At 49.8% G+C, this 24,036-nt stretch overlaps 1 protein-coding gene across 2 annotated transcripts in view; it reads right to left on the bottom strand.

Moving 5' to 3' along the window:
- Window positions 1-4,861: 4,861 nt before the first annotated feature.
- The window catches only part of RIMS3 (regulating synaptic membrane exocytosis 3), a 46,264-nt gene continuing 27,089 nt past the window's right edge, over window positions 4,862-24,036 (bottom strand). Inside the window, exons 4-8 of one of the 2 annotated variants that reach the window (XM_023221587.2) lie at window positions 20,678-20,816; window positions 17,060-17,172; window positions 13,241-13,342; window positions 12,780-12,919; window positions 4,862-10,918 (exon numbers count right to left, since the gene is read on the bottom strand). In XM_023221587.2, the coding sequence (XP_023077355.1) occupies window positions 10,706-10,918; window positions 12,780-12,919; window positions 13,241-13,342; window positions 17,060-17,172; window positions 20,678-20,816 (707 nt within the window). In that variant the 3' untranslated portion in view covers window positions 4,862-10,705. Of the gene's footprint in view, window positions 10,919-12,779; window positions 12,920-13,240; window positions 13,343-17,059; window positions 17,173-20,677; window positions 20,820-24,036 lie in introns of both variants that reach the window. The other variant, XM_023221586.2, reaches the window with a different exon arrangement.

Genomic DNA, 24,036 nt, shown 5'->3' with positions numbered 1-24,036 from the left:
TTTCCATTTTTTGGTTATAATGAATAATACTGCTAGGTACATTCATGTACAAGTTTTTGTGTGAACATATGTTTTCAGTTATCTTTTGTATATACTTAGGAGAAGAATTGCTAGATCTTATGGCAACTGTATGTTTAACCTTTTGAGGACTGTCAAACTGGTTTCCAGAGTGGCTGCATCATTCTACATTTCCAAAAGTTTCCAATTTCTCCATATCCTCACCACCACCTGTTATTATCTGTATTTTTTTTTTTTCTTAGACAGAGTCTCACACTGTTGCCCAGGATGGAGTGCAGTGGCACGATCTCGGCTCACTGAAAGCTCCACCTCCTGGGTTCACGCCATTCTTCTGCCTCAGCCTCTCGAGTAGCTGGGACTACAGGCGCCCGCCACCACGCCCGGCTAATTTTTTGTATTTTTAGTAGAGACGGGGTTTCACCGTGTTAGCCAGGATGGTCTTGATCTCTTGACCTCGTGATCCACCCGCCTCGGCCTCCTAAAGTGCTGGGATTACAGGCATGAGCCACCGCGCCCAGCCATCTGTCTTTTTTTTAAATCTTAGCCACCCTACTGGATGTGAAGTAATAACTCCCTATGGCTTTGATTTGCATTTCAAGTGCAACAATGAGTATCTTTTCATGTACTTATTAGCCATATGTATATCTTCTTTGGAAAAATGTCAATTCAGATCCTTTGCCCGTTTTTAACTTTAGTATATTTATGATTGAGATGAAGAGTTATTTACGGAGGCAATGAGGGGGAATTCATTTCTTTGACTTCAGCATCTGGAGACTGCTCACATTCTTTGACTCATTCTGCCCTTCATCAATCTTCAAAGCCCCTAACACCACGTCTCTCTGACCACTGTGGAATCAGAATGGTCTGACTCCCTCTGATCACAGACGAGAAAGATTTTCTTTTAAAAAAAAAATTTTTTTTTTGAGGCAGAGTCTCACTCTGTCACCCAGGCGGTAGTGCAGTGGCACCGTCATAGCTCACTGGAGCCTCAAACTCCTGGGCTCCAGCGGCCCACCTCAGCCTCCTGAGTAGCTGGGATTACAGGCGCTTGCCAGCACACCAAGTTAATTTTTAAATGTTTTTAAAGATAGGTCTTGTTATGTTGCCCAGGCTGGTCTCAAACTCTTGGCCTCAAGTGATCCTCCCACCTTGGCCTCCCAAAGTATTGGGATTACAGGTATGAGTGACTGTGCCTGGCCCAGACTTCCCACTGGTAAGGACCTATGTGATTAGACTGGGCCCACATAATCATCCCAGATAATCCAGGATAATCTCCCTATCTCCAAGTCCTCAAAATACTCATATCTGCAAAGGCCCTTTTGCCATGTCAATTAACATCATCATAGATTTGAGGATTATAATGTATCTTCACAGGGCCATTATTCTGCCTACCATACCACCACCACCACAGATGATGCTTCAGTGCAAATTCTTATATGTATCCCTTTAATGGATCTATATACAGATGTACTGGTCATAAGGTCTGCATAATAATTGGACCAGGTAGTGTCAGATTGTTCCCCAAAATGGCTGCACCAGCCTACATTCCAACAATAGAATCTGAAATTCCTGTATCTTCATGTCCTTGCCATCATTTGGTATTACCCAGCTTTCTCATTTTTGCCGGTCTCTTGTAGGTATAAACTGATCTCATTGTTGCCTTAATTTGCATATTAATTATCAATATTAAAAGTTCTTCCTTGCCCTTAATTCACAAAATTACTTATCTTACTTTTTAAAATTAACTTTACATTTTACCTTTCGATTTTGAATCTTTCTTTGTCCAGATAGTGACGCAGTTTTTTTCCAGTTGTAGTTACGGGATCTTGCTATGTTGCCCAAACTAATTTGGAACTACTGGTCTTAAAGGATCTTTTTGCCTCAGCCTCCCAAAGTGCTGGGATTACAGGTGTCAGCCACTGTGCCCAGCCAAATTTTCCTAACATATTTATACAATCCATTTCCCCCTGTTGTTTTAAGGTGCTCCCTTTGTTACATATTAATTTTCCAGATATTCATGTTTCAATCTTTGGGCATCCTTTTTTACACAGAAGTTAATCCAGCCATTCATGGACTTGCATTACTGCACATAAATTGTAGAGGAAGTTTACCTCTTAAAATACCAACTGAAGGCCGGGTGCAGTGGCTCACGCCTGTAATCTCAGCAGTTTGGGAGGCTGAAGTGGGTGGATCACCTGAGGTCAGGAGTTCAAGACCAGCCTGGCCAATATGGTGAAATCCCATCTCTACTAAAAATATAAAACTTAGCCGAGCATGGTGGCTTGCACCTGTAGTACCAGCTACTCAGAAGGCTGAGGCAGAAGAATCGCTTGAACCTGGGAGGTGGAGGTTGCAGTGAGCTGAGGTCACGCAACTGCACTCCAGCCTGGGCGACAGAGTGAGACTCCGCCTCAAAACAAACAAACAAACAAACAAAAAACCAATTGAAATTTTTATTCAGATCACATCGAATGAGCTGGGTGCAGTGGCTCATGCCTGTAATCCCAGCTACTGGAAAGGCTGAGGTGGGAGGATCACTTGAGCCCAGGAGTTCAAAGCTGCTGTGAGCAATGACTGTGCCTCTGTACTCCATCCTGGGTGACATAGTGAGACCCTGTCTCCTAAATAATAATAATAATAATAATAAATGCATATATATAGAATTTATGGATTTGTGGAGAGCTACTATCTTTAAACTATCTCATCAAAGAACAGGGAATTCCATTTATTCAGATTTTTTTTTTTTTTTTTTTTTTGAGACAGAGTCTCACTCTGTCAGAGTGCAGTGGCACGATCTTGGCTCACTGCAACCTCTGCCTCCCAGGTGCAAGCAGTTCTCTGCCTCAGCCTCCCGAGTAGCTGGGGATTACAGGCACCTGCCACCATGCCCGGCTAATTTTTGTATTTTTAGTAGAGACAGGGTTTCACCATCTTCGCCAGGCTGGTCTTGAACTCCTGACCTCATGATCCACCTGCCTCAGCCTCCCAAAGTGTTGGGATTACAGGCGTGAGCCACCACGCCTGGCCCAGATTATCTAACTCTTTTATTAGAATTTGAAAGTTATCTCCATAGAGGTATTACATATTCTTAAATAATCCCTAGATGTTTAATGACTTTTATTGCTATTGTGGATAACTCATACTTATTTTTCATTGGTTTTGGTTGCTATAGAAAAAATGCAATTGATTTTTGTAGGGTTCTCTTGTATCCAGCAACCTTCTCTGAATGCTCTTATTAGTTCTAATAATTGATACTGGGTTTTTTTTTTTTTTTTTGGTAGCTTAACAATCAGATGTGATTGCTTTATTTATGTGTTTTTGCAAGGCACTGTGGTATGGACTAGAAAAGTTGGAATGACACATGAAAGACAACAGGAAAGTCATTGTGAGGCAGGATGCTTTACTAAATTTTTTAAAGAGACAACAAATGACTTGCTCTGTCACTCAGGCTGGAGTGCAGTGGCACAATCATAGCTCACTGAATCACTGAACTCCTGGGCTCCGAGCAATCCTCCTGCCTCAGCCTCCCAAGTAGCTAAGACTACTGGCATGTGCCACCATGTCTGGCCAATTTTTAAATTTTTGATAGAGATGAGTTCTCACTATGTTGCCCTGGCCAGTTTTGAACTACTGGCCTCAAGTGATCATCTTGCCTCTGCCTCCCAAAGTGCTGGGATTACAGACATAAGCCACAGTACCTAGCCTATATTTTACTAATATTTTAAAACCTATTACCTTGTTCACTTTTCCTTCTTGCATTTCAGCCTTTCCATCCAGGATCATTTCCCTTAATAGCAAACATGTAGGATTGATTGTGTTCCAGTCATTGTTCTTAGATATGTTTATTCTATCTGAAGAACAGCCTTTAGAATTTCTTTGGATCTCAGTTTTTGTTGTCTGCTTTTTGTTTTTTAGGGGGTGGATGGGGGACGGTGCAGTTGTTATTGGAAGGAATTTCTGGATAGAAGCATAGAAGTTCTTAAACTCATGAGAGTATAAGCCATGTCTCAGGGAGAGAGCAGCAGTGGGAAAGAGGGAAAAGACAGAATCCTGGGGGGCCCCAGAGCTCACATATTGATCTTATGATCCTTCCTTCAAGAGATGGTGCTCACGGGACCTGCAAGGCCAAGGGCCAGAGCCAATGCAGTAGAGGTTCCTTGGAGGGCTCTTGGGAGGAGGGTGCCAGCCTTGTGCCAGCAAGCACATGCCATGACGATGCTACACTTCTTTTATCCATCTTCTGTACCCCCCAAACCCAGCCCTAGGAGGACAATGGATCTGCCCAGAAATGACTAAATATTAACATACTGTTCTGCTCCACCATGAGGCAGGGAAGACAATGGGCGCTCCAGGCATCAGTGGCTGATGGAGGATGCAGCACATAGAGGTTAACTGCTATGTTTACTGCTGGTATCAGGTGTGGCTGCAATAAGCCAGTCAAATGCCTGAGCAGAGATGCTGGATCCAAAAGCTCAGAAAGAAAAGAACAGTGGGTCCACAGCCGTGGCCTTAGCTGGATCTTACCTTCCTCTGTTGTTGGATATCCCTTGTGGAGTCTGTGGAAATAGAAGGCTTTGAGGGCCTGGAAGCAGGGGACCTGGGACACAGAGCCAGGAAGCTGCCTGGACCCGTCAGAGTTCATGGCTCAGGAACATTGCTGTGACCATAGAGTTCCCAAACAGGAGTCAGAGGCTCAGGCCATATGTTTCATGCTTTTTTCTGAAATGTACTGCTCTCCCCTGCCTCTCCACCAAGGCATCCTCCTCCTCCTCTTTTTAGCCACCTGGAACCCTGTTTTCTTCCTCCTAGAATGAAGAACCATCTATAGAAAGCAACACATGAAACCATTTTCAAACTGACTTTAATCATGTTTTGCTGCCCAAATACTGTACATGCAGAAGCCATGTGAAGAATTTTCTCCTCAAGGGAATTGGCAAGAACGTTGTACGAAACAGCCGGCAGTCCCTCCCAGCTGTGCACCTGCCACCCAGGAACCACGACAAGTTAGGAAAGATGCTGCACATAGAAAATGTATAGAGCACAGATATAAAAGGCTAATTGCTTCTTATCCAAACAGTGTGCTTGTCAGTCCCTATCAGCTATCTCTCTCTTTGCAGGATGCATTTGGAAAGTCTAAAAAAAGGGGTTCTCGCCTTCTGTGAGTTTATATGCTAAAGGAGTTGGTTGAGCTATCAGGCCCACTCTTCCTAAGGAAGCAGCCACCCTGCCTTCTGAGATGATGTCTGGTTAAAGACATTCTGGAAGGAGTGGTCTGGAGGAAGGAGTGGTCTTAAGAAGCAAACTACTTTGAAGGGAAATAAGTTCCCTCTCTCCTCCCATCAGAGAACATTTCCTTTAGAATTCTCAGATCTTCAACTCTCCTGCTGATGTCATCCCAGAAGCAGAAATGAGGAAAGACCCAGCCTCATCTGCTGATGGGGACACTGACCTACTCAGGATGTAGCTGAGGTTGTGACATCACATCAGCACCTTGAAAATTGTCCATTGTAGATGACCCTTCATTATGTCTCATCATCACACGAGAATAAAAGAGGGAGGACAAACCACGAAGAGAGGAAAGCAGAGTCTGTTAGGATTCCCAGAGTTCTTGTCTGAGGCAGCATCTGGGCGTGGACCAGATGAGGGCCTGCGCCCAGCCTGGGCATCAGGGGCTGGAGGAAACCAGCCCACGGAGACAGGAACCAAGTGCACCAGGCTCGCAACCCTCATGTGCTCCAGATCAGAGACTTTTAATTAAAACCGGGAGGGAACCATGGGGAGATGAGCTAATGCTCCCATTTTGCAGATGAGGAAGCTGAGGCCCAGAAAAGTGAGGAGCCTTGCCCAAGGTCACAGTTTCTGGCAAAACTATACAGAACAGTCTTTGATTCCCTGTAGCCAGCTGTCCCCATCCAGATCACTGGCTAATGGGGTGGATGCTCAGTTGCCCCTGGAATTCCCAGGCCCCATTCTGTTAGCCAAGCTGACTGGAACCCAGGCTCAGGGACCCTTCCTGGCATCATTGTGAACTCCTTGGGAGGCCCAAGGCCCTGTCCTTACTGGCCAAGTTTCCAGCCAGAGCCCTGGAAGGGTTTCCCAAAGCAGAAACACTCATGCTTTTCAACAAGCACCTGCCCCAAGCCAGTCTAGACCCCTGAGAGAACGCAACTTTCTCTCACTGATGTGGCTTCCCTCACAGGCACAGCCATGCTGGGCCCACACAAGCCCAAGCTCAGGGTTCGGGGGGAGGGGAGGGAGGGAGAGTTGCTTTGCTACATGGAAAGATTAAGCCCTTTATCAGAGAACAAGGTCCCACCATCGGACACGCCAACATCTGAGCCACGTTTGTGCAACTCAGCTGGTAGAGTTGGTGCCCAAGGAGGCCAAGTTGCTCTCTTTGGCATCACTGACATTGCTCTGAGATGCTCAGGCACGCTTTTAAAAGAACCCTTTCCCAGCCAGACCAGGCCAGTCCAGCCCCCATCAGGCCTCACCTGATTGTGTGGGCTTCCCCTGCTCTTCAATCATGCTTGTTTTGTTTTGCCCCAACCTCTTCTGACGTGAGTGAAAAGGTTGAGGGAGAAGGCGGGGGGGTGTGTCCACATTTTCATCTCCTCCCTGACCACTCAGTGAAAGACAGTCCAGTAGAAGCAGCAGCATTTTAAAGAATCTCTTTACGTGTCAGGATACTGGAGAAGAAAACTCTGAGGAGTGGAAGAGAAAGGTAGGAGGAGGCAGGGAAGCAGGCCTCTTCTTTTCCATCTCCCTGCAGCCACTGCAGAAACACTGCTGGACAACCTTCTGGCCCTGAATGATGTGCCATCTCTCCAGCCAGGTGGAGGGCAACTCATTTACAACATCAAGCAAAGGCAGCACTTTCTTGCAGAGTTTGCACAGTGCTAGAGGCAACTAGAGAGACACAACAGAGGAGCATCACTAAAGCCCCATTGCTTTCTGGGCTGAGGAAGATGGGGAATATGAGGTATTAGGAGGGCTGGAACCCCAGGGGAAGAGGAGCTCAGCGTCTCCTGGGTAGCAGGGCATGGAAGAGGGACCCTGGTTGCATGTCAGGGCTCCTGGTAACATAGGCTAAGATTGTGCTACATTTCATTTCCAAAGAAGTACCCTTGGAGGTCTTTATTGTCTTTAAAAATGGAGGCTTCTGCTCTCCTCAAGGCTGGCAGTAAAGAAGAGATCAGAGATGCTTCCCTGGTGGGTGGCATGACCATGGGAGGACTGGCTTGACCTCAGTGTTCTAACCGGCAGTGATTCCATGGGGAATGAGCTCTATGGGTGGTCTTTCTTGGAGCTCCCGGGTTCTGCCTCAGCCCCCATGAAATGCTGGCATTGCCTAGGACTTGCTGCATCCCAAGAGCCTCCTAAGTGCTCCTTTCCTAGTAGAATTGGGTGGTAGAAGAAACCAGATGGGGAGTGACTTTGGAGATGGTTCTTCCCTGAAGGATCAAGTTCCCCTTGTCAAACCAAGACTTGGCTCCATTTACTGGAGCCTTTTTCATACCAAAGACCCATTGCAGGGAAAAGGAGTCTATGAAGAAAGTAGGACAGAATGAACAGAGCAGAAATACAAAGACAGACGCTCTGAGTCATCCATCACTGTCCCTGCCCACAACCCAACATACTGCAGGGCCACTCCTGTCTCTGCCATATGCACGGTGAACCTCGCCTGACCAGAGGAGGTGGAATGACAAAGAGCTCCATTCCTGTAACCACTGCAGGGTTTCATCTGGGTGAGGGGGCATTTGGAGCCAGGACACTGAACCTGGCAGTGAGGTGGCCCCAGGGTGGGAGACTTCCGGAGGGATCATGTTCCTTCCTTCCCCACCATCCCTCCTCAAACAGCAGATGCTCCCCCACCCCAGCAAACACCAGGAGTTACAGCTGCACATCCACCTCTTCTGGGACAGGCTAGCTCCAGAGTGGCTTTTCAGACAAGCCCCTGCATCCAGGATGCTGAGAAACAGACCCTTAAATCCAGCCACACTGCATCACACAGACATGCCAGCCTCGTACTTTACCCTCATGGGGTAAAATCCAGGTGGGGATGAGGAACTTATTTGGTGCAAAGGGTTAAAAGAATAATTCCCCAAGGTCGATTTGGGGAGGAAATTACCTTCTTTTAGAGAGGTGGAAGAGTGGAGTGGCCCAACTCCTGGGCAGTTTTGGCAGCCGGGGATTGTAGGTAGGTCAGCCCAAGTTACCAGCACATCAGGCCCCTCCTCCAGCTAGAACCTCCCCTGTGCTAACCCTTCCCCAGAGGCAAGGGGCACCATGGCCTGGAACCCCCCCAGTGGCAGGCCTCTCTGCAGACAGCTCCCCCCCAGAGGAATGAGGGTATGGGTAGCCCCCACTTCCTGGGGTGACTGCTGGTCTGGGTATCACCACTCAGTGCTACATCAGCAAACATCTCCACTGTCCTGTGGGTCACTAACAACCCTATCATCCCAAAGGTGTAGAGTATTTTCACACCACCCTGACAGTGACTGCTGTAGAGGTGAATAAATCATAAACAGGAGATTAAAATACCCTTTTGCAAGGGAGTTTCCTTCTTGATCCTCCACTAGGGTGGAGGAGGACACAGCCCTTTGTCCATTTCTAAGAACTTGACGAACGCATTTCTGCCTAAAGAGAAAACTCAGCCCAGTGGCCTCCTCCCCATCTCTATGCACCCAATGGCCCCCTTCTCTGATACTATAAGAATAGAGGCTCAGGCAGAGACAGGAGCCTGGGAGCTAACTCTGTTCATTTCCTTCCTGCCCTTACCCACTTCTTGTCCTGTGGGCAGGCCAGGTGGGGTTCTGGCTTCTTCCCCTATCTTTCTTGGGAGGAGTTACAGGATTCTAGCTTCAACCCAACACGGAACCATGCCAGCCAAAGAGGCCCTTTGGGCTGAGATGGCCTATCCACAAGCCGCCACTGCCTCCATGCCCCTCCGACTTTGGTTATGAATGCAGGCCCCAAGTCATTCAGGCCCCAAGACCTTTCTACTGCTACCCCAGGTAGTGCATCCCTGCCTCAGGTCCCGGGGCCACAGCAATTTCAGCACCTGGGGATAATGCCTGGGGAGAGGTGGAAAGAGCGCCTTCCCCACACCTCCACCGTCCTGCTGCTTTCTTCCCTACCAGATACAAACCCAAGGGCTGCTCTGTCCATCTCCTGAGCAACCTCTTGCCTTTCACCCTAGAGCTGAGGAGGGACAGGGACAGGTCTGGGCATTCCTGAGTCAGACTTCAGGATTCCCACGGGTCAGATTTCACAGGGTCCAGTCCAGGCAATGGTCCCCACCAATAGGGCCCAGTTGTCAAATCAAGTTAGGGTTTGAGTGGCTGTGAGAAGCTCCACCCAGACATGGGTGAGAAAGCAAGCAGAGGCAGGTGAGTGCCTGGAGCAGATGGCTCTGCAGAGGGCAGCAGTGGGGCACAGGAGAGCAGGGAGGCCCGGGGGAGGGGTAAGTATTGCTTAGACAGAGCTGGTGATGGTGGCAGACGAGAGTCCGAAGCCAGGCTGCTGGAGCCCAGCTGAGTCTGAGCTCCCAGACAGGGACCCTGGTCTGGAAATGCACAAAAACTGGAGCCTCAAATGAACAACTTCATGCAGCGAATCCCCAAATGCCAGACGGGATCCTCAGCAGTGGCGGGGAATAAGTCAGCCTCAGCCTTCCTTATTCCGGCAAACAGCCCTACCCACAGCACCTCCTTACCGAGTCATGCCCACCAGGAATGAGCCCCAGGGGGGTCAGGACCACCCTCAGGGCCTCAGGAGGACTGTCTGCTTTAGCAGGTAACATGCCCTCTTGCGGCTGCCTGCCCAGGCCCACTGGCAGAGCTCCTTCAGCATGGCAGAGTGGGGAGGCTTGAAGAGACAGGAGATGAAGAACGAATGCTAAGGGGGCACCTGGCCAGGAACCCTGGAACCAAGACCTCGTGCTTCACTAGAGGAAGGAGGCGGTTCCAGCCACAGAGAGAAAGTCATTTCTAAGCCCTCAGTGCCCCGCCCCCCGCCGGTACTCTCTTCTCCCCAGGGCCCTGGCCAGGGAGCTAGGTGGGCATGCTACATGCTGCAGAACGCATTCAGTGGCAGGAAGAGCTGCCGGAGCGGCTCTGGTGGGGTGGGGTTCCCAGAGGGCCTTCAGTGTGGCCAGCTGCAGCGGATGCTACATTCCTCAGAAAACAGCGGCAGAGCCAGGAGAGTCAAGAGTGGAACAAAAGACAAGACAGAAAACAAAGCAGAGACCACCAGGAGCAGGCACAGGTGGAGAACACACAGGCTCTGCCCCGGGCCCAGGACCAGGCAGCACCGACCAGTGGCCGCGTGCCCCACTTCCACCACTGGAGACTCCTCAGGGTGAGTCGTGGCCACACAACACTCCTTTGGGTTTCTTTTCAACAAGATACAAAGAGACATGGAGACATTTCAGCCCAAGTCATCACCAGGAGTGACTATACCCAGACAAATGAACAGATAGAACGTGGTGACATACACACACACACGAACACACGCACACACGCACACACTACAGTCTCCACTGCCAGCTGGGATGAGCCCAGTAGCCAACAGGCATGCAGCAGGACAAGGGGTCCAGAAAGACACAAAGACTATGTACAGGGGAGGACATGGGGCCAGCAGGCACCCCTCCCCACACCACCATCCTGGCCTCTTCCTGACATCCTTAAGAGCATGAGGGGCTGGTGGCACTCTCCAGGGAAGACTGGGACAGGCGCCTCGTGAGGGATCCGAGTGTGGAGTCTGCCACTGAGGAGGTGGGGAAGAGTTTGTACCAGCCGGTGACTGCGGCGCTCAGGTCCAGCTCGTCCAGCATGATCTGGGCCATGCCCATGAAGCACTTGTGGTCCATGCGGCCATAGTCTCCCCAGACAATCACCTGCCAGGAAGAAGAGAGGGAGGGAGTGAGCCACCTCCCTGACTCCAGGACTGTGCAGCAGGCCCGGGAACCTACAAGTTTCAGCAGGGTACCGATGGAACAGAGGGAGCCAGAACTCAGACTGATTTCACACAATAATTTACTGAGCACTTGAGGTGTGTTAGATACAATGCTATGGATTTTACCTAGATTCTTTCTTCCAATTGTTATAACAAGCCATGTAGATAGGGGTGCTCTGTATCATTATTTCCACGGAGGAAACTGTAGCTCAGAAAGGTTAATTAGCTAACCTAAAGTTGCACAGTAACTTGTGGCAGAGCTTGGATTAGGACCCGGGCGTGTGACTCCAGAGCCTCCCAGCATTTCAGATAACAGCCTTCCCCAGGAAGGGGCAGACTGAGAGTTCAGGACCTGGCCATAGCTCTAGCTGTGCTGCTGGCTTGCCTTGGGACTTGTGTAAGCTTCATGCCCTCACTGGACCTCAATGTTTCCAGCCACACCACTGAGAGAGGAATGGATTCGCTCAGTGATTTTCAAACTTATGTTTTCACTGGTGAATCCTTTTCTAAGCGGACACCAAAGATTATTCTTCCCATTCCCCAAAACCTAGGGTTCTGCAGTTCTTTTTTATTTTTAATTTTTAAGAGACAGGGTCTTGCTCTGTCACCCAGGCTGGAGTACAGTGGCATAATCATAGCTCACTGCAGCCTTGACCTCCGGGGCTCAAGCAATCCTCCTGCCTCAGCACCTCGAGTAGCTGGGATTACTGGCACAGGCCACCATGACCAGCTATTTTTTTTTTTTTTTTTTCATTTTTTAGAGATGGGATCTTGCTATGTTGCCAGGCTGGTCTCAAACTCTTGGGCTCAAATGATCCTCCTGCCTCAGCCTTCCAAGTCTCTAGGATTATAGGTGTGAGCCACCGTGTCTGGCTCTGCAGTTTAAATTTACAACTCCAAGGCTCCTTGCCACAGAACCAGCTCAGCCCAGAGGAACAGCCCTAGATGAGAAGTTGAATGGCCCAGACAGTCCCTGGCTCTAGCCTCTTCTCTGTCACCTTCATGGCCTCAGGCAAGATCAGCAGCCACCACCATGACCATTAATACTTAGTGAGTAGCTGTTTATGTGGCAGGCACTATGTAAGGCTCCCTACATGCAATCCTCTGTTTAATCGTCACAACATCTACCCATGGCTAATGAGTGCTGAGCTGGAATCTGAACCTAGGACTGAGCCCAGAGACTGATCCCCCACTGTGCTTTATCCCCATATGACCTCAGGTTCCTCTATGAAATGAGCATGAAGATCCCTCCCTCCCAGGACTGTTGAGAAGGGCTAACAGTACCAAGTGTGCAGAAGGCCTTTGTTGCTTTCAAGTATTTGGGATGAGAGTCACCTGGCCTAGGCTCACCCCAAGCAAGTGACTTCATCTGTAAGAGACTCTGTTTCCGTAAAGTGGAGAGAATCACACCTACTCCACCGGATCATCTGCAGGATGAAGTGAGGTCGTGCTTGGAAAGCACCTAACACAAGGCTTGGCAGAGACCTGATGTGCAATGAACATTAGCACTAGGGGAAGGAGGAGGCAGTGCTCACATGTGTCCTGGTTCTACCTACCAGCTGTGCAACCTGGGGAGCAATTTGGTTACCCCCAAAACCTTGGTTTCCTTATGAATCAGCTGGGGACAAGAATACCTCACAGGTATTCTTGAAATGAGTAATGTGAAAGTGAAAGTAAGTGAGTAATGCAAGTTAATGCACCTACCACAGCACCTGGCACAGGATGAATCATAAATGAAAAACTTTAAATTACAACTTCCAGTCTGTGAGTCCACCCTGCCCTACTCGCCCTGTGACACCCACCTGCAGCACCTTGCCCTGGGGTCCCTCGTCAAAGAGCAGAGCCTGCTGGTACAGGGGATCACAGGTCTTCTTGGTCATCTTTGTCTTCTTCTTGGCCAAGCAGGCCCCATTCTCCAGCAGGTAAACCTTGATATAGGTGGCTAAGGGAGGAGAGAATGTATGACAGGGAGGGGTCCAGGACAGACAGCTATGGCCTGCCCATCCCCTAACTGCCAGGTGATCTTGGAGGTGAGCAGGATGCATGGAATGAGCCAGCCAACGAACAGCAGGCAGAAGAGGTGACTCAAGTACTGGTTCCTCTATCCTCCCTTACTCCCCACCCTAGTCACTGGCCTTCCAGGCAAGCTGTGACTCCACTGTCAAGAATCCCGATTTAGGGCAGAGGGAGCTGAGGACCTGCTAGACCCAGAGCTCGGCTCTATGCCCCTCCCTGTCAGGACCCCATTTCCAAAATCCCTCACCTGGGAGGGATTTGGAGCCTGGTTTGGGGGTCAGGCCCCGAGCTTCAATCACTTCCACCTCCAGCTGGCCACTGCGGTCCATGATGGCAATGTGCACGTCTCCTGAAAGGAAGAAGAGGGTGAGTCCAGGCAGGGCCAGACCAAGGGGCAGGCCAGCCAGCTGCTGTACTGAATGCCAGCCTGTGGAGGAGGCTACATGATCACTAGAAAGCGAACAAGATGGCACCAACCACATGGGTCAGAACTGCTCTCGGGAGACCACTTTAAAGCAGCCTAGGGCCCCTTTGATAGGCCCCTTAGGGTGGGGTGGGGTGGCGGCATGACCGTCAGGGCCATGACGGGGTAACAACAGATGGCTGCCAAACCCCCATCTGTGTCTGGCTAACTGGGAGGCTCCTGTTTTAATGAGCAGAATAGCAAACTTGGGGACAGAGCTTCCTGTGTCAGGAAGACAGGGGAGCCTGTGGGCTCAGTGGCTGTTCTTCACGTCCCCATACATCTGTGTTGAAAGAACATCCATTTGAGGCCGGGTGCGGTGGCTCACACTTGTAGTCCCAGCACTCTGGGAGGCCGAGGCAGGCGGATCACGAGGTCAGAAGATCGAGACCATCCTGGCTAACATGGTGAAACCCATCTCTACTAAAAGTACAAAAAATTAGCTAGGCATGGTGGTGTGCACCTGTAGTCCCAGCTACTTGGGAAGCTGAGGCAGGAGAATCACTTGAACCCAGGAGGCGGAGGCTGTAGTGGGCCAAGATCACACCACAGCACTCTGGCCTAGGCAACAGAGGAAGACTCTGTCTCAAAAAAAAAAGAAGGGAGGAAAGGAAGGAAGGGAGGGAGGAAGGGAGGGAAGGAAGGAAGGACATTTGTTTGAAAAGGCGCTAAGCTAAAAACCTACCCAGGACACGAGGCACTATCTGGCAACAAGGGTCTGCTAGTGCATTACCAGTGGAGGCAGGGAAGGCCAGCAGACTTTCTGGGTGTGGACAGCTGAGAAATCTTCACCGTACTCCCATAGAGTGGATTATCCAGCTGGGGCAAGGTCTGTGTGTGGAGTTATGTCAGTTACCTGATTTCTAGGAACTCTTAGCTTTGTTCAACATTGGTTGGCAGAATTTGGAATTATGTAGTAGTCAGTCACTCAGAACAAAGTGAAGTCCTTTACAGGGGTGCAGAATCATAAGCCTAGTCCAGAAGAATCAAATGGGCCAGACTTTGAATTCAGTCACCCATTTTTAGATTCTCTAAGCCATCATGCAATTTTTGTATTTGTATACTAGGGAAGATGGGGGTTTACTAATTTCAAGAGACATCCTGGAATTCATCCACCTCCATCCAGCTATTCCTGACCTCCTTGTGGGGAAGGGAGAAGGGAAGGCCTTGGGAATTAATCTCCAGGTCTCACCGTAACATCACTAACGAGGTGAATAAGGCAAACTTGTCCTTCCCTGGTCTGATACCAGGCGGTACCACACACAAATGGTCCTGGCTGCCATGGCACATTAGCCTTGTGGAAGTGGCTGCCTCCTCTCACTGCTGCCCAGCCTGTGGCTGGGTCTAGGGCTGGGAAAAGCAGGCTCCCCAGACCCTTAAGAGACTGAAAACAAGGTTCCAGCCCTTGAACTGGATTTGGCTAATTCCCAGCCCTTGCTTTCAGCTGACCCTCGCCCTCTGAGGGTCCCTATCAACTCCTGTTCCATCAGGCAGGAGCTCCTGGGCAGGAGCTTTTGAGAGCACTGCAGTGGAAGGAGTCCTGGCCTGGAATGGAACTCCAGCTCCACTGCATGACTCACAGCAGGACACTGCACTCGGCTTCCTCATTTGCTGGGAGGGTCAAAGGCTCAGCACTGTCCTGATGGGGGCTGAGTGGGGACATGTGAGTCAGGTGCTGCTCAGGTCAGACTGAGGGGAAAGGGGTGGAGGCGAGGAGGCACCTCTGGAGGAGGTATTCCGGGGAGGAGCTGCTGGAAGCTAACAGAGCCAACACCTAAGGGAGGGAGGAGGCAGGGAGGCTCTGTCTGAGAGCTCATGAAATAGGCCAGGCTGAAGCTAACAGGACCAAGCGTAGGGTTCAGGAAGTACCATCATCCCTCAGTATCCATGGGGGATTGGTTCCAGAACCCTACCCTGCTCCCACCCAGGGATATCAAAATCCTTGGATGCTCCAGTCTCTAATATAAAATGGCAGCTGGAAGGCCAAGGCAGGCGGATTGCCTGAGCTCAGGAGTTCAAGACCAGCCTGGGCAACACGGTGAAACCCCATACCTACTAAAATACAAAGAAAAAAATTTAGCCAGGCATGGCAGTGTGCGCCTGTAGTCCCAGCTACTTGGGAGGCTGAGGCAGGAGAATTGCTTGAACCTGGGAGGTGGAGGTTGCAGTGACCCGAGATCGTGCCACTGCACTCCAGCCTGGTGACAAAGCGAGACTCCATCTCAAAATAAATAAATAAATAATAAAATGGCAGCCAGGCACGGTAGCTCATGCCTGTAATCCCGGTACTTTGGGAGGCCGAGGTTGATGCATTCACGTGAGGTCAGGAGTTCGAGACTAGCCTGGCCAATACAGTGAAACCCCGTCTCTACTACAAATACAAAAATTAGCTGGGCATGGTGGCACATGCCTGTAATCTCAGCTACTCAGGAGGCTGAGGCAGGAAAATCACTTGAACCTGGGAGGTGGAGGTTAGGTTATGGTGAGCCAAGATCACGCCAGTGCACTCCAGCCTGGGCAACAGAGTGAGACTCCATCTCAAAAATAAAATAAAATAATAAAAATAGCATAGTGTTTGCATATAATCTATGCACATCCTCTCATATGCTTTATTTTATTTAGTTTTTGAGACAGGGTCTCACTATATTGCCTAGGCTGGTCTCAAACTCCTAGACTCGAGCAATCCTCCAGCCTCAGCCTCCTGAGTAGCTGGGAATACAGGCACAGGCCACTGCAACCAGCTTCTTCTGTATACTTTCAATCATCTCTAGATTACACTGGTGTGCCGCATAATGACATTTCAGTCAACAATGCATCATATACATGACAGTGGGCCCATAAGATTATAATGGAGCATATATAGAAACCTGATATATGGTACTTGATATTGGCATTGCAGATCAAATAGGGGAAATGATTGATATTCAGTAATGGTGCTAGGATATATGGTTTTCCATATGAAACAATACATATAAATTAAAAAATATATATACATACACACACCATCTAGGTTTGTGTAAGTATGCTCTATGATATTCACACACTGAAAATGACTGTACTTATAATACCTAACACAAAGCCTACATATCACTTCATTTGCATGGATTCGGGGTAGTACTTGGCACGCAGCAAATCAAGTTTTGCTTTTTGCAACTTTGTGGAATTTTTTTCCCTAAATATTTTCTATCCAAGGTTGGTTGAATCCACAAACACAGAACCCATGGATACAGAGGGCCAACTATACTTCCTAGCTGCAAGGAAGAGCAATAAGAAAATGACTAAAGGGCCTCTAGGTGCCAGGCGCTGTTGGGTATAAGTCAAATAAGCCACAGTTCCTAAGCAGTAAATTGAAATACCTCATGGAAAGCATCTAACAGGAGCTCAGTAAAGTATGGTTAGATCACAGAACTCAAGTGGGTATTATCATTCCCACTTTAAAGATGAGGAGACTGAGGCTCAAAGAAGGGAAGTGACTTGCTTAAGATCACAGAATTGGTGATAGAATAAACTCTACAATGGCCAGTGAAGGGCCCCCACTGAGCTCACCCTTCCCGTCGCATGGTCATCATTACCCCCACTCAATCTGCCCTCAATAAGACTCACCCATGGGTGGTGTTGCCAGTGTCTGTCGCCCCACAATCTGAGCTGGTCCCAGCCCATCCAGGAAATCGCTGAACTGGCTTTCAGCCCCCAGACGGGTGGTGGGGAAGATGAACCTGCAGGAGGAGGCAGAAGGATGCATGAGGGTGTCAGGGCAACCCGAGGATGAAAGTATAGCTGGCAGGCTGCCATGCTCTGCCCCTGGGGCCCTGGGCACGTCCCTCTGTGCCTCAGTTTCTCCTCTACACAGTATGATTGCACTACTCTGGGAAAGGACAAACACCTGTTCATTTCTGCATACTAAAGAAAAATACTTTGATGTCACTTGAGAAAATAAACTAATAACAATAACATAATGATGCTATTTAATCCTTAAGCTCCAGGGACTTCTGAAGTGACTCTTACAAGGCAGGGCTTGCTGGATACCTGTGTCCTCACCAGGGTATGACAATACTAAGAACCAGAGACAAAGGTCAGAAATTTCAATGCCCAGAACAAGTTGTAAGAACTGAGGTCTGAGTTGACCGTAAGTTTGAAATCCATGTCAAACATGAGGTGGTGCCCAGAACAGCAGCTACGACTAAAATAACACAATTACAGGGTTGAGGTGAATGGCAAGTGATGGTGGATGGTGATTGTTCCATGACTGTGTGGGGGTCTAGAAACAGTAACAAGAAAAGCTGACAGTGATTGATAGCTGGCCAGGTGCCAGTGGTGCATTAAAAGTTCCACAGGTGTTATATCATTTAATCCTTACAACCACTCTGTGTAGTAGGAGCTATTATCCAGTCTTACAGATGAGAAAACAGAGGCTCCAAAAGGTAAGATTGCCTTGCCTGCAAAACAGAGACAATGCCCAACTCATGGGGTTTTATATGTTGAGGATTAGGGCAGATGGAAAGTTCCAGACAAACAGAAAACACTAAATCATAGTTCTGGTTGCTGCTGTTGTTATCATCAAGGGAAACGTGCTACTTTTCTCTTGTGCTCCAGTCTAGATGTTCTGGGTGTGGCCAGCTGAGAAAGGACAGATGAGGGAGGGCTGGCCCTGCCAACCCTCAAGGGCTATGATAGAACAAAGGTCTAACATCTCCTAGAAAGGCCCAGGCTGCTGGCTGCAGAGATAAAAGGCTATCCAAGGAAGAATCTCCTACTAGATAGTTTGGCCTTGAGTCTCCCTTGTCTAGTGGCAGGCAGGGAGGAAAAAGTAGGCTGTGTATGCTTGTCAGAGAGAGCCTGTGTTTCTCCCTGACTAGACCCAACCTCCACCCCACGGGGAGGGGCTTCAAGGCCCCACTTTCATTGGCCATGGTCAACAACAGCCTAATATCACATTCTTAGGACAATGATACCTGAGAATGTTAAATAAAGAAACTTAGACTCTCAAGGTCACAGAATTTTAGGAGTTGGATATAGCGTGGAGATTGTGAACACAGGTCATGGAATCAAACAGCCTTAATTCCAATTCTGACTCCATCACCACTTAATAGCTGTGACCTTGGGTAAGGTGCCTCACCCTCTTCCTCTCCCTGTTTCTCCACTTGTAAAATGGAGATAATGGTAGTACCCACAACCCTCAGGGTTGCTGTAAGTGTTAAATGATCACTGTTAGGCTGGGTGCAGTGGCTCACGCCTGTAATCCCAGCACTCTGGGAGGCCGAGGCGGGCGAATCAACTGAGGTCGGGAGTTTGAGACCAGCCTGACCAACATGGAGAAATCACCTTTCTACTAAAAATCCAAAATTAGCTGGGTGTGGTGGCGCATGCCGGTAATCGCAGCTACTCAGGAGGCTGAGGCAGGAGAATCACTTGAACCCGGAAGGCGGAGGTTGCGGTGAGCTGAGATTGCCTCACCACACTCCAGCGTGGGCAACAAGAGCAAAACTCCATCTCAAGAAACAAGAAATAAAAAAACAAAAAACAAGGCCAGGCACGGTGGCTCACACCTGTATTTCCAGCACTTTGGGAGGCCGAGGCGGGTGGATCGCTTAAGCTCAGGAGTTCAGGACCAGCCTGGGCAGCACGGCGAAATTCCGTCTCTACAAAAATTAGCGGGGTGCATTGGTGTGCACCTGTAGTCCCAGCTACTCCTGAGGCTGACGCAGGAGAATCACTTGAGCTTGGGAGGCCGAGGGTGCAGTGAGTGGAGATCGCGCCATTTGTTGCAATCCAGCCTGCCTACATTGTGGGAGTGAAACCCTGTCTCAAAAATAAAAAAGGCTGGGCACAGTGGCTCACGCCTGTAACCCCAGCACTTTGGGTGGCCGAGGCGGGCGGATCACGAGGTCAGGACATCAAGACCATCCTGGTTAACACAGTGAAACCCCGTCTCTACTAAAAATACAAAAAATTAGCCAGGCATGATGGCAGGCGCCTGTAGTCCCAGCTACTCGGGAAGCTGAGGCAGAAGAACGGCGTGAACCCGGGAGGCTGAGGTTGCAATGAGCGAGATCGCGCCACTGCACTCCAGTCTGGGCGACAGAGCGAGACTCCGTCTCCAAAAAAAAAAAAAAAAATTAGCCGGGCGTGGTGGCAGGTGCCTGTAGTCCTGGCTATTTGGGAGGCTGAGGCAGGAGAATGGTGTGAATCTGGGAGGCGGAGCTTGCAGTGAGCCGAGATCACACCACTGCACTCCAGCCTGGGCAACAGGGCGAGACTCCGGCTCTAAAAAAAAAAAAAAAAAAAAAGAGACAGATGGTCTAATCACAGCCGGCAGATCCCAGTGTAAGAATGACCTATCTGAGATGCCCAGGCATGCTCTGCACATGGGAAGATGTAATAAATGCTTGAGAGTACTCGCATTCATGGAAGTAGGTGCAGCAGTGAGGCACACAATCACTGAATCTCAAACAATGGAGCCGCAGAGTCCTGAGCCTGGAAGTCACTGGGTCTTGAAGCAGAAGCAGAAAATCTTAGTCATACAACTATAATTTCATAGACTTAGAAGAGATCTGTGGGAATATCTAACCCAGTGACTTTCAAATTTTTTAATGCAACCTACATGGAAGAAAGGAGATTTAACATCTTGACCCAGGACAGATCTGTGTGCGTCTATACATAAAAAATGGAAACAAAAATTCGCGAGGCAATTTATCCTTACTTCATAAGATATACCTGTTTCTTTTTCTAACGCTGGTTTTGACCCACTAAACCTATTTTATTTCCTGTCTATGAGTCACCATCCATGGTTTGAAAAACACTGATCTAGTCCGATCTCCTTCCCTCAGCTCTAAGCAAGCCTCCTTGAGAGAATGCCACTCATCTGGGTCACAACAATGGTTTTAGATTTAAAAGGATTTTAGGGCCACATTTTCCTTTCCACTCTTTCCTCTGGAGCAGGGTAGTGTGTGGGTGGTGGGAGGTGGGAGGTAAGGGTCTCTTCCTGAAACATACAGAAGGAACTGATAGCTCCTGGATATCTGGATATTCCAATGGGAGCGATGGAAGACCTGGGGTCCAGGCAGAGTGTTGAGGGGGGAGGTATGAAGGAAGGTAGAGACACAGAGGACCCAGACGTTTTAGTTGGAAACAAAACAGGGAGGCTTTCCCACCCTGCCCAGTGGCTCTTTGACTGGAGGACCGAGGAGGAGGGAGGGGACCACAGCGCGGGGCTGCACGCACGTGCCGTCGGAGCTGTTGCTGTTGGTGCTCCCATCGGTGGACTCCCGGCTGCCCTGGCGAGTGACCCGGCTCCGCATCTCCACCGCGATGCCTGTCTCCGTGCTCCGGCGGATGTTGCTGCGCAGCTTCTTGGTGGCCCCTTCTGTGACCGCCCCCCACCCCAAGCACAGAGAGGGAACAAGGTCAGATTATGAATGGGGCTTCTCTAAGAGTCCTGCCAAAGTTACTCTCTTAGCATTGTGGGGGTTGATGGGGAGGATAAGCAGGGCTCTGACTGGAGGCAGGGGCATGGCTGAGCTGACCTCAGAGCTGGCCCTGCTCAGGGCACTGACGCTGACAAAGCAGACTAGAACGATGGCTGCAGGCAGAGTCATGATGGCGCCACCAGGCAGAGCCGCAGATCTGCAGCCGGGGCCCATGCCTCACCCTCATGAGGCTCCCCTGACGCTCACCTTCCCGCTCAATTTCAGCCCTTGCCCCAAAGGTTAAGTGTGTCTCCTCCCACTCTCTTCTGGAAAGTTCATCTCTGGGATTCTCAGACTGACTTTCCCTCTTTCAGGTACCCTCAGACCCTATCACACCCGGACCTCACAACTCACCTCTGATACCTCTGGTGGCTCTATAGGAAAGTCCCCATGGGAAGCCTGACCACTGTCAAACAAACCTGCCTTCTCTAGGTGGGGCTGAACATGGAGAGGACGTGTGTAGAGAGCTGGAGAGGCCATTAGGGAAACAAGACAGAGAGGGACTGCTGGGTTGACCCAAATTGCCTTTGGCTTTGGGAAAAGGTCTGCAGAAAAAGTTCCAAACCTGGCCTGTGAGAGCTTACCCCTGTGTCTCTGTGCCTCCTGTTCAGAGGCTCTCGACCCCCATATCCTAGCCTCCCTCTCAGCCTTGCAGGGAGCATGGGACACTTTCCCTCTCCCAGCAGCACACCATCCTGCCTGGGTTTCCATGGCAACCTCCTCGGCATTGCAGTGTGGTCCCTCTAGACACCTCTTCTCCCGGGGGGGTGGACAGGGGAGACGGGCTGAGGGTTTGCAGGGACTTCCCCCGCTGAAGCCTGGCAGCTGGAGGAGCTTGATGGGGAGGGAACTGGCCCTCAGATAGGAACTGCACCAAAGGAACCATTTGCTGTCACTGGTTAGAGGCCAAGCGAATTAAGAGTGGAGTTGCCTACAGGGAGGGGGAGAGGCCAGGGCAGGCCAGGCAGCACAGCCCCTGAAAGCAGTGGGGAGCAGGGAGCTGGTTACCTTGGCAATTCTCTCCCACCACACCCAGTGGTGGGCTGGGGAGGGGATGTTCAAGACCCTAGCCTGGGAAAAGGAAGACGTTATTCCTCCTGCTTCGTCTGCTTGTCTTTCCGAAAGTCCCCACTAGAGGAGGGCAGGCTGAGAGGTCTAGGATCACTAGTGGATGGGAGGGTGGGTGGTGGAACAGGCTGAGAACAGGGTGCAGGGTGAGGAAGAATGTCTTCTCTGAAATCATCCCAGCTTCTGGGACACTGGAATCCATGACACCATCAATATGTCTGTCTGTCTCATATACAGATCTCATATACACACACACACACAGAGTCACATTAGCTCATATATATTTTTTTCACAAAGAGAGGCATAGGCAGACATGCACGAGCAGCAGCAATCACATATATAAATACAGTAATCCCATACACAAGGCTACATGCATGTTTATATCACAGTCACACAGTCACAAATGGTCCTACCAGGTCTTGGTCACACGTACACATGATGTATTCTGTCGCCTTCGGTCAAGTCATGGATACATGATCTTTGCATGTAACACTTGAAGTTGAACCCTCCCATTCATCACACATGTTGATGAAAACCCACAAATGGTGTCTGACCCACCTCACACACAGAGGCCTGGGTAATAATGCTGGTGTGTGGGGCCTCTCCCTGTCCATGGCCCCTAACTCTACGTCATCTATAACCCAATTAGAAGACAGATGGGTCTGTGGGGGCTCCCTCGCCTTCATATCTCTACCCCACAACACACAGCCTGAGGCTCACCTCCTCATGACCCCAACCCTCCTCTTTCAGAGTTTAGGGAAACTTAGACCCATTTGGGAGCAAATTTGCCTTCTTAGATAAGACTTGTCTAACCCCATGTGAGACCCTGAGTCGGGGAGTCACAGAATCCTGAAATCTTAGAGATACTTTGGCTACCCCTCCCCCAAATTTCACAGATGGGAAGCTTGAGGTCCAGGTGCCGAGAGAGCTGGGACTAGATCAGGCCCACAGACTCCCAGTCTGCTGTCATGCTCTTTTCACTCCCCTCCCAATCCCCCATCTAGTTGAGAGGTGATTCCGCAGAGATGAAGTTCCATGACTTTAGAGGGAGGAGAAAGCTCTTGCAATCTCAGAGATGATCCCTCCACTGGCTTCATACATGTCCATACGATCCCTCCACTGGCTTCATACATGTATAGTCTCAACCCCTACTGATTTAAGGAATAACTTTATATAATCTCTCTCTCTCTAGAGAAACAGGCCAAGTTGCCTGAAATAATTCTATGGGCCCCAGAGACCAAAAGACTCCAGGAACCATCCCATCTGTCCCATCACAAACAAAGGAGGGGCACTCATACCCTGTACCACCACTCCCCATGGCATCTTCTGGAATGGTCCTGAGCCCTCTCTCTACCCTGACCCAGATCCCGGAGTCCAGAAGGGGAAAGCCGCTGTCCCTGGAACTGAAAATACTAGCTCCGTTTGGGAGGGGCTAGGACAGCCCAGGATGGTCCTGTGTAGACCCAGCCAATTGCCAGACCAGAACCCACCTGTGTCCTGGACCCAAAGCTCTGACCCCACCCTCCTCACTGCTCCCACGACTTAGTGAATGGTAGATCCAAAAGGAAACTGGGAGAGAGCATTTTAGCTCCATTTTACAGAAGAGGAAACTGAGGCCCAGCAGAAAAGTAAATTTCCCAAGGTCCCATGGTGAGTTACAGAGCCAGGACTCGCCCTCTAAAGCGAGTTTTTGTAAGTCCACTCTAGGGCAACATGAGGAATAAACTGGAAGAAGGCAGGCAGGAGGCAGGAGAACTAGAGAGGAGGGTGGTGCAATCGTCCAGGCTAGATATTATGGATCTTGTACTAGGGCAGGGGCTTTGAAACAAAGAAGGATGGGCAGGGCTCTAGCCAATGTAGAGTACGGACACACTAGGAGGAAGGAGGCCCTGGGAAGGGCAGACCTGAGCCCAGAAGACCGAGTCCAGGAGAGGAATTCCTCCCAACTTCACACAGCCCAGCCCTGCAGGGAATGGAACCATCCCATCTGTTGGGAGTGGGGGCACCCTTCTAGGGTCTTTCCCAGAACGGTTTGCAGAGCGAATG

This window comes from Piliocolobus tephrosceles, chromosome 1, assembly GCF_002776525.5.
Source record: "Piliocolobus tephrosceles isolate RC106 chromosome 1, ASM277652v3, whole genome shotgun sequence".
NCBI lineage: Eukaryota > Metazoa > Chordata > Mammalia > Primates > Cercopithecidae > Piliocolobus > Piliocolobus tephrosceles.
The sequence above is the reverse complement of the archived record's forward strand: the minus strand, read 5'-3'. Positions and strand labels throughout refer to the sequence as shown.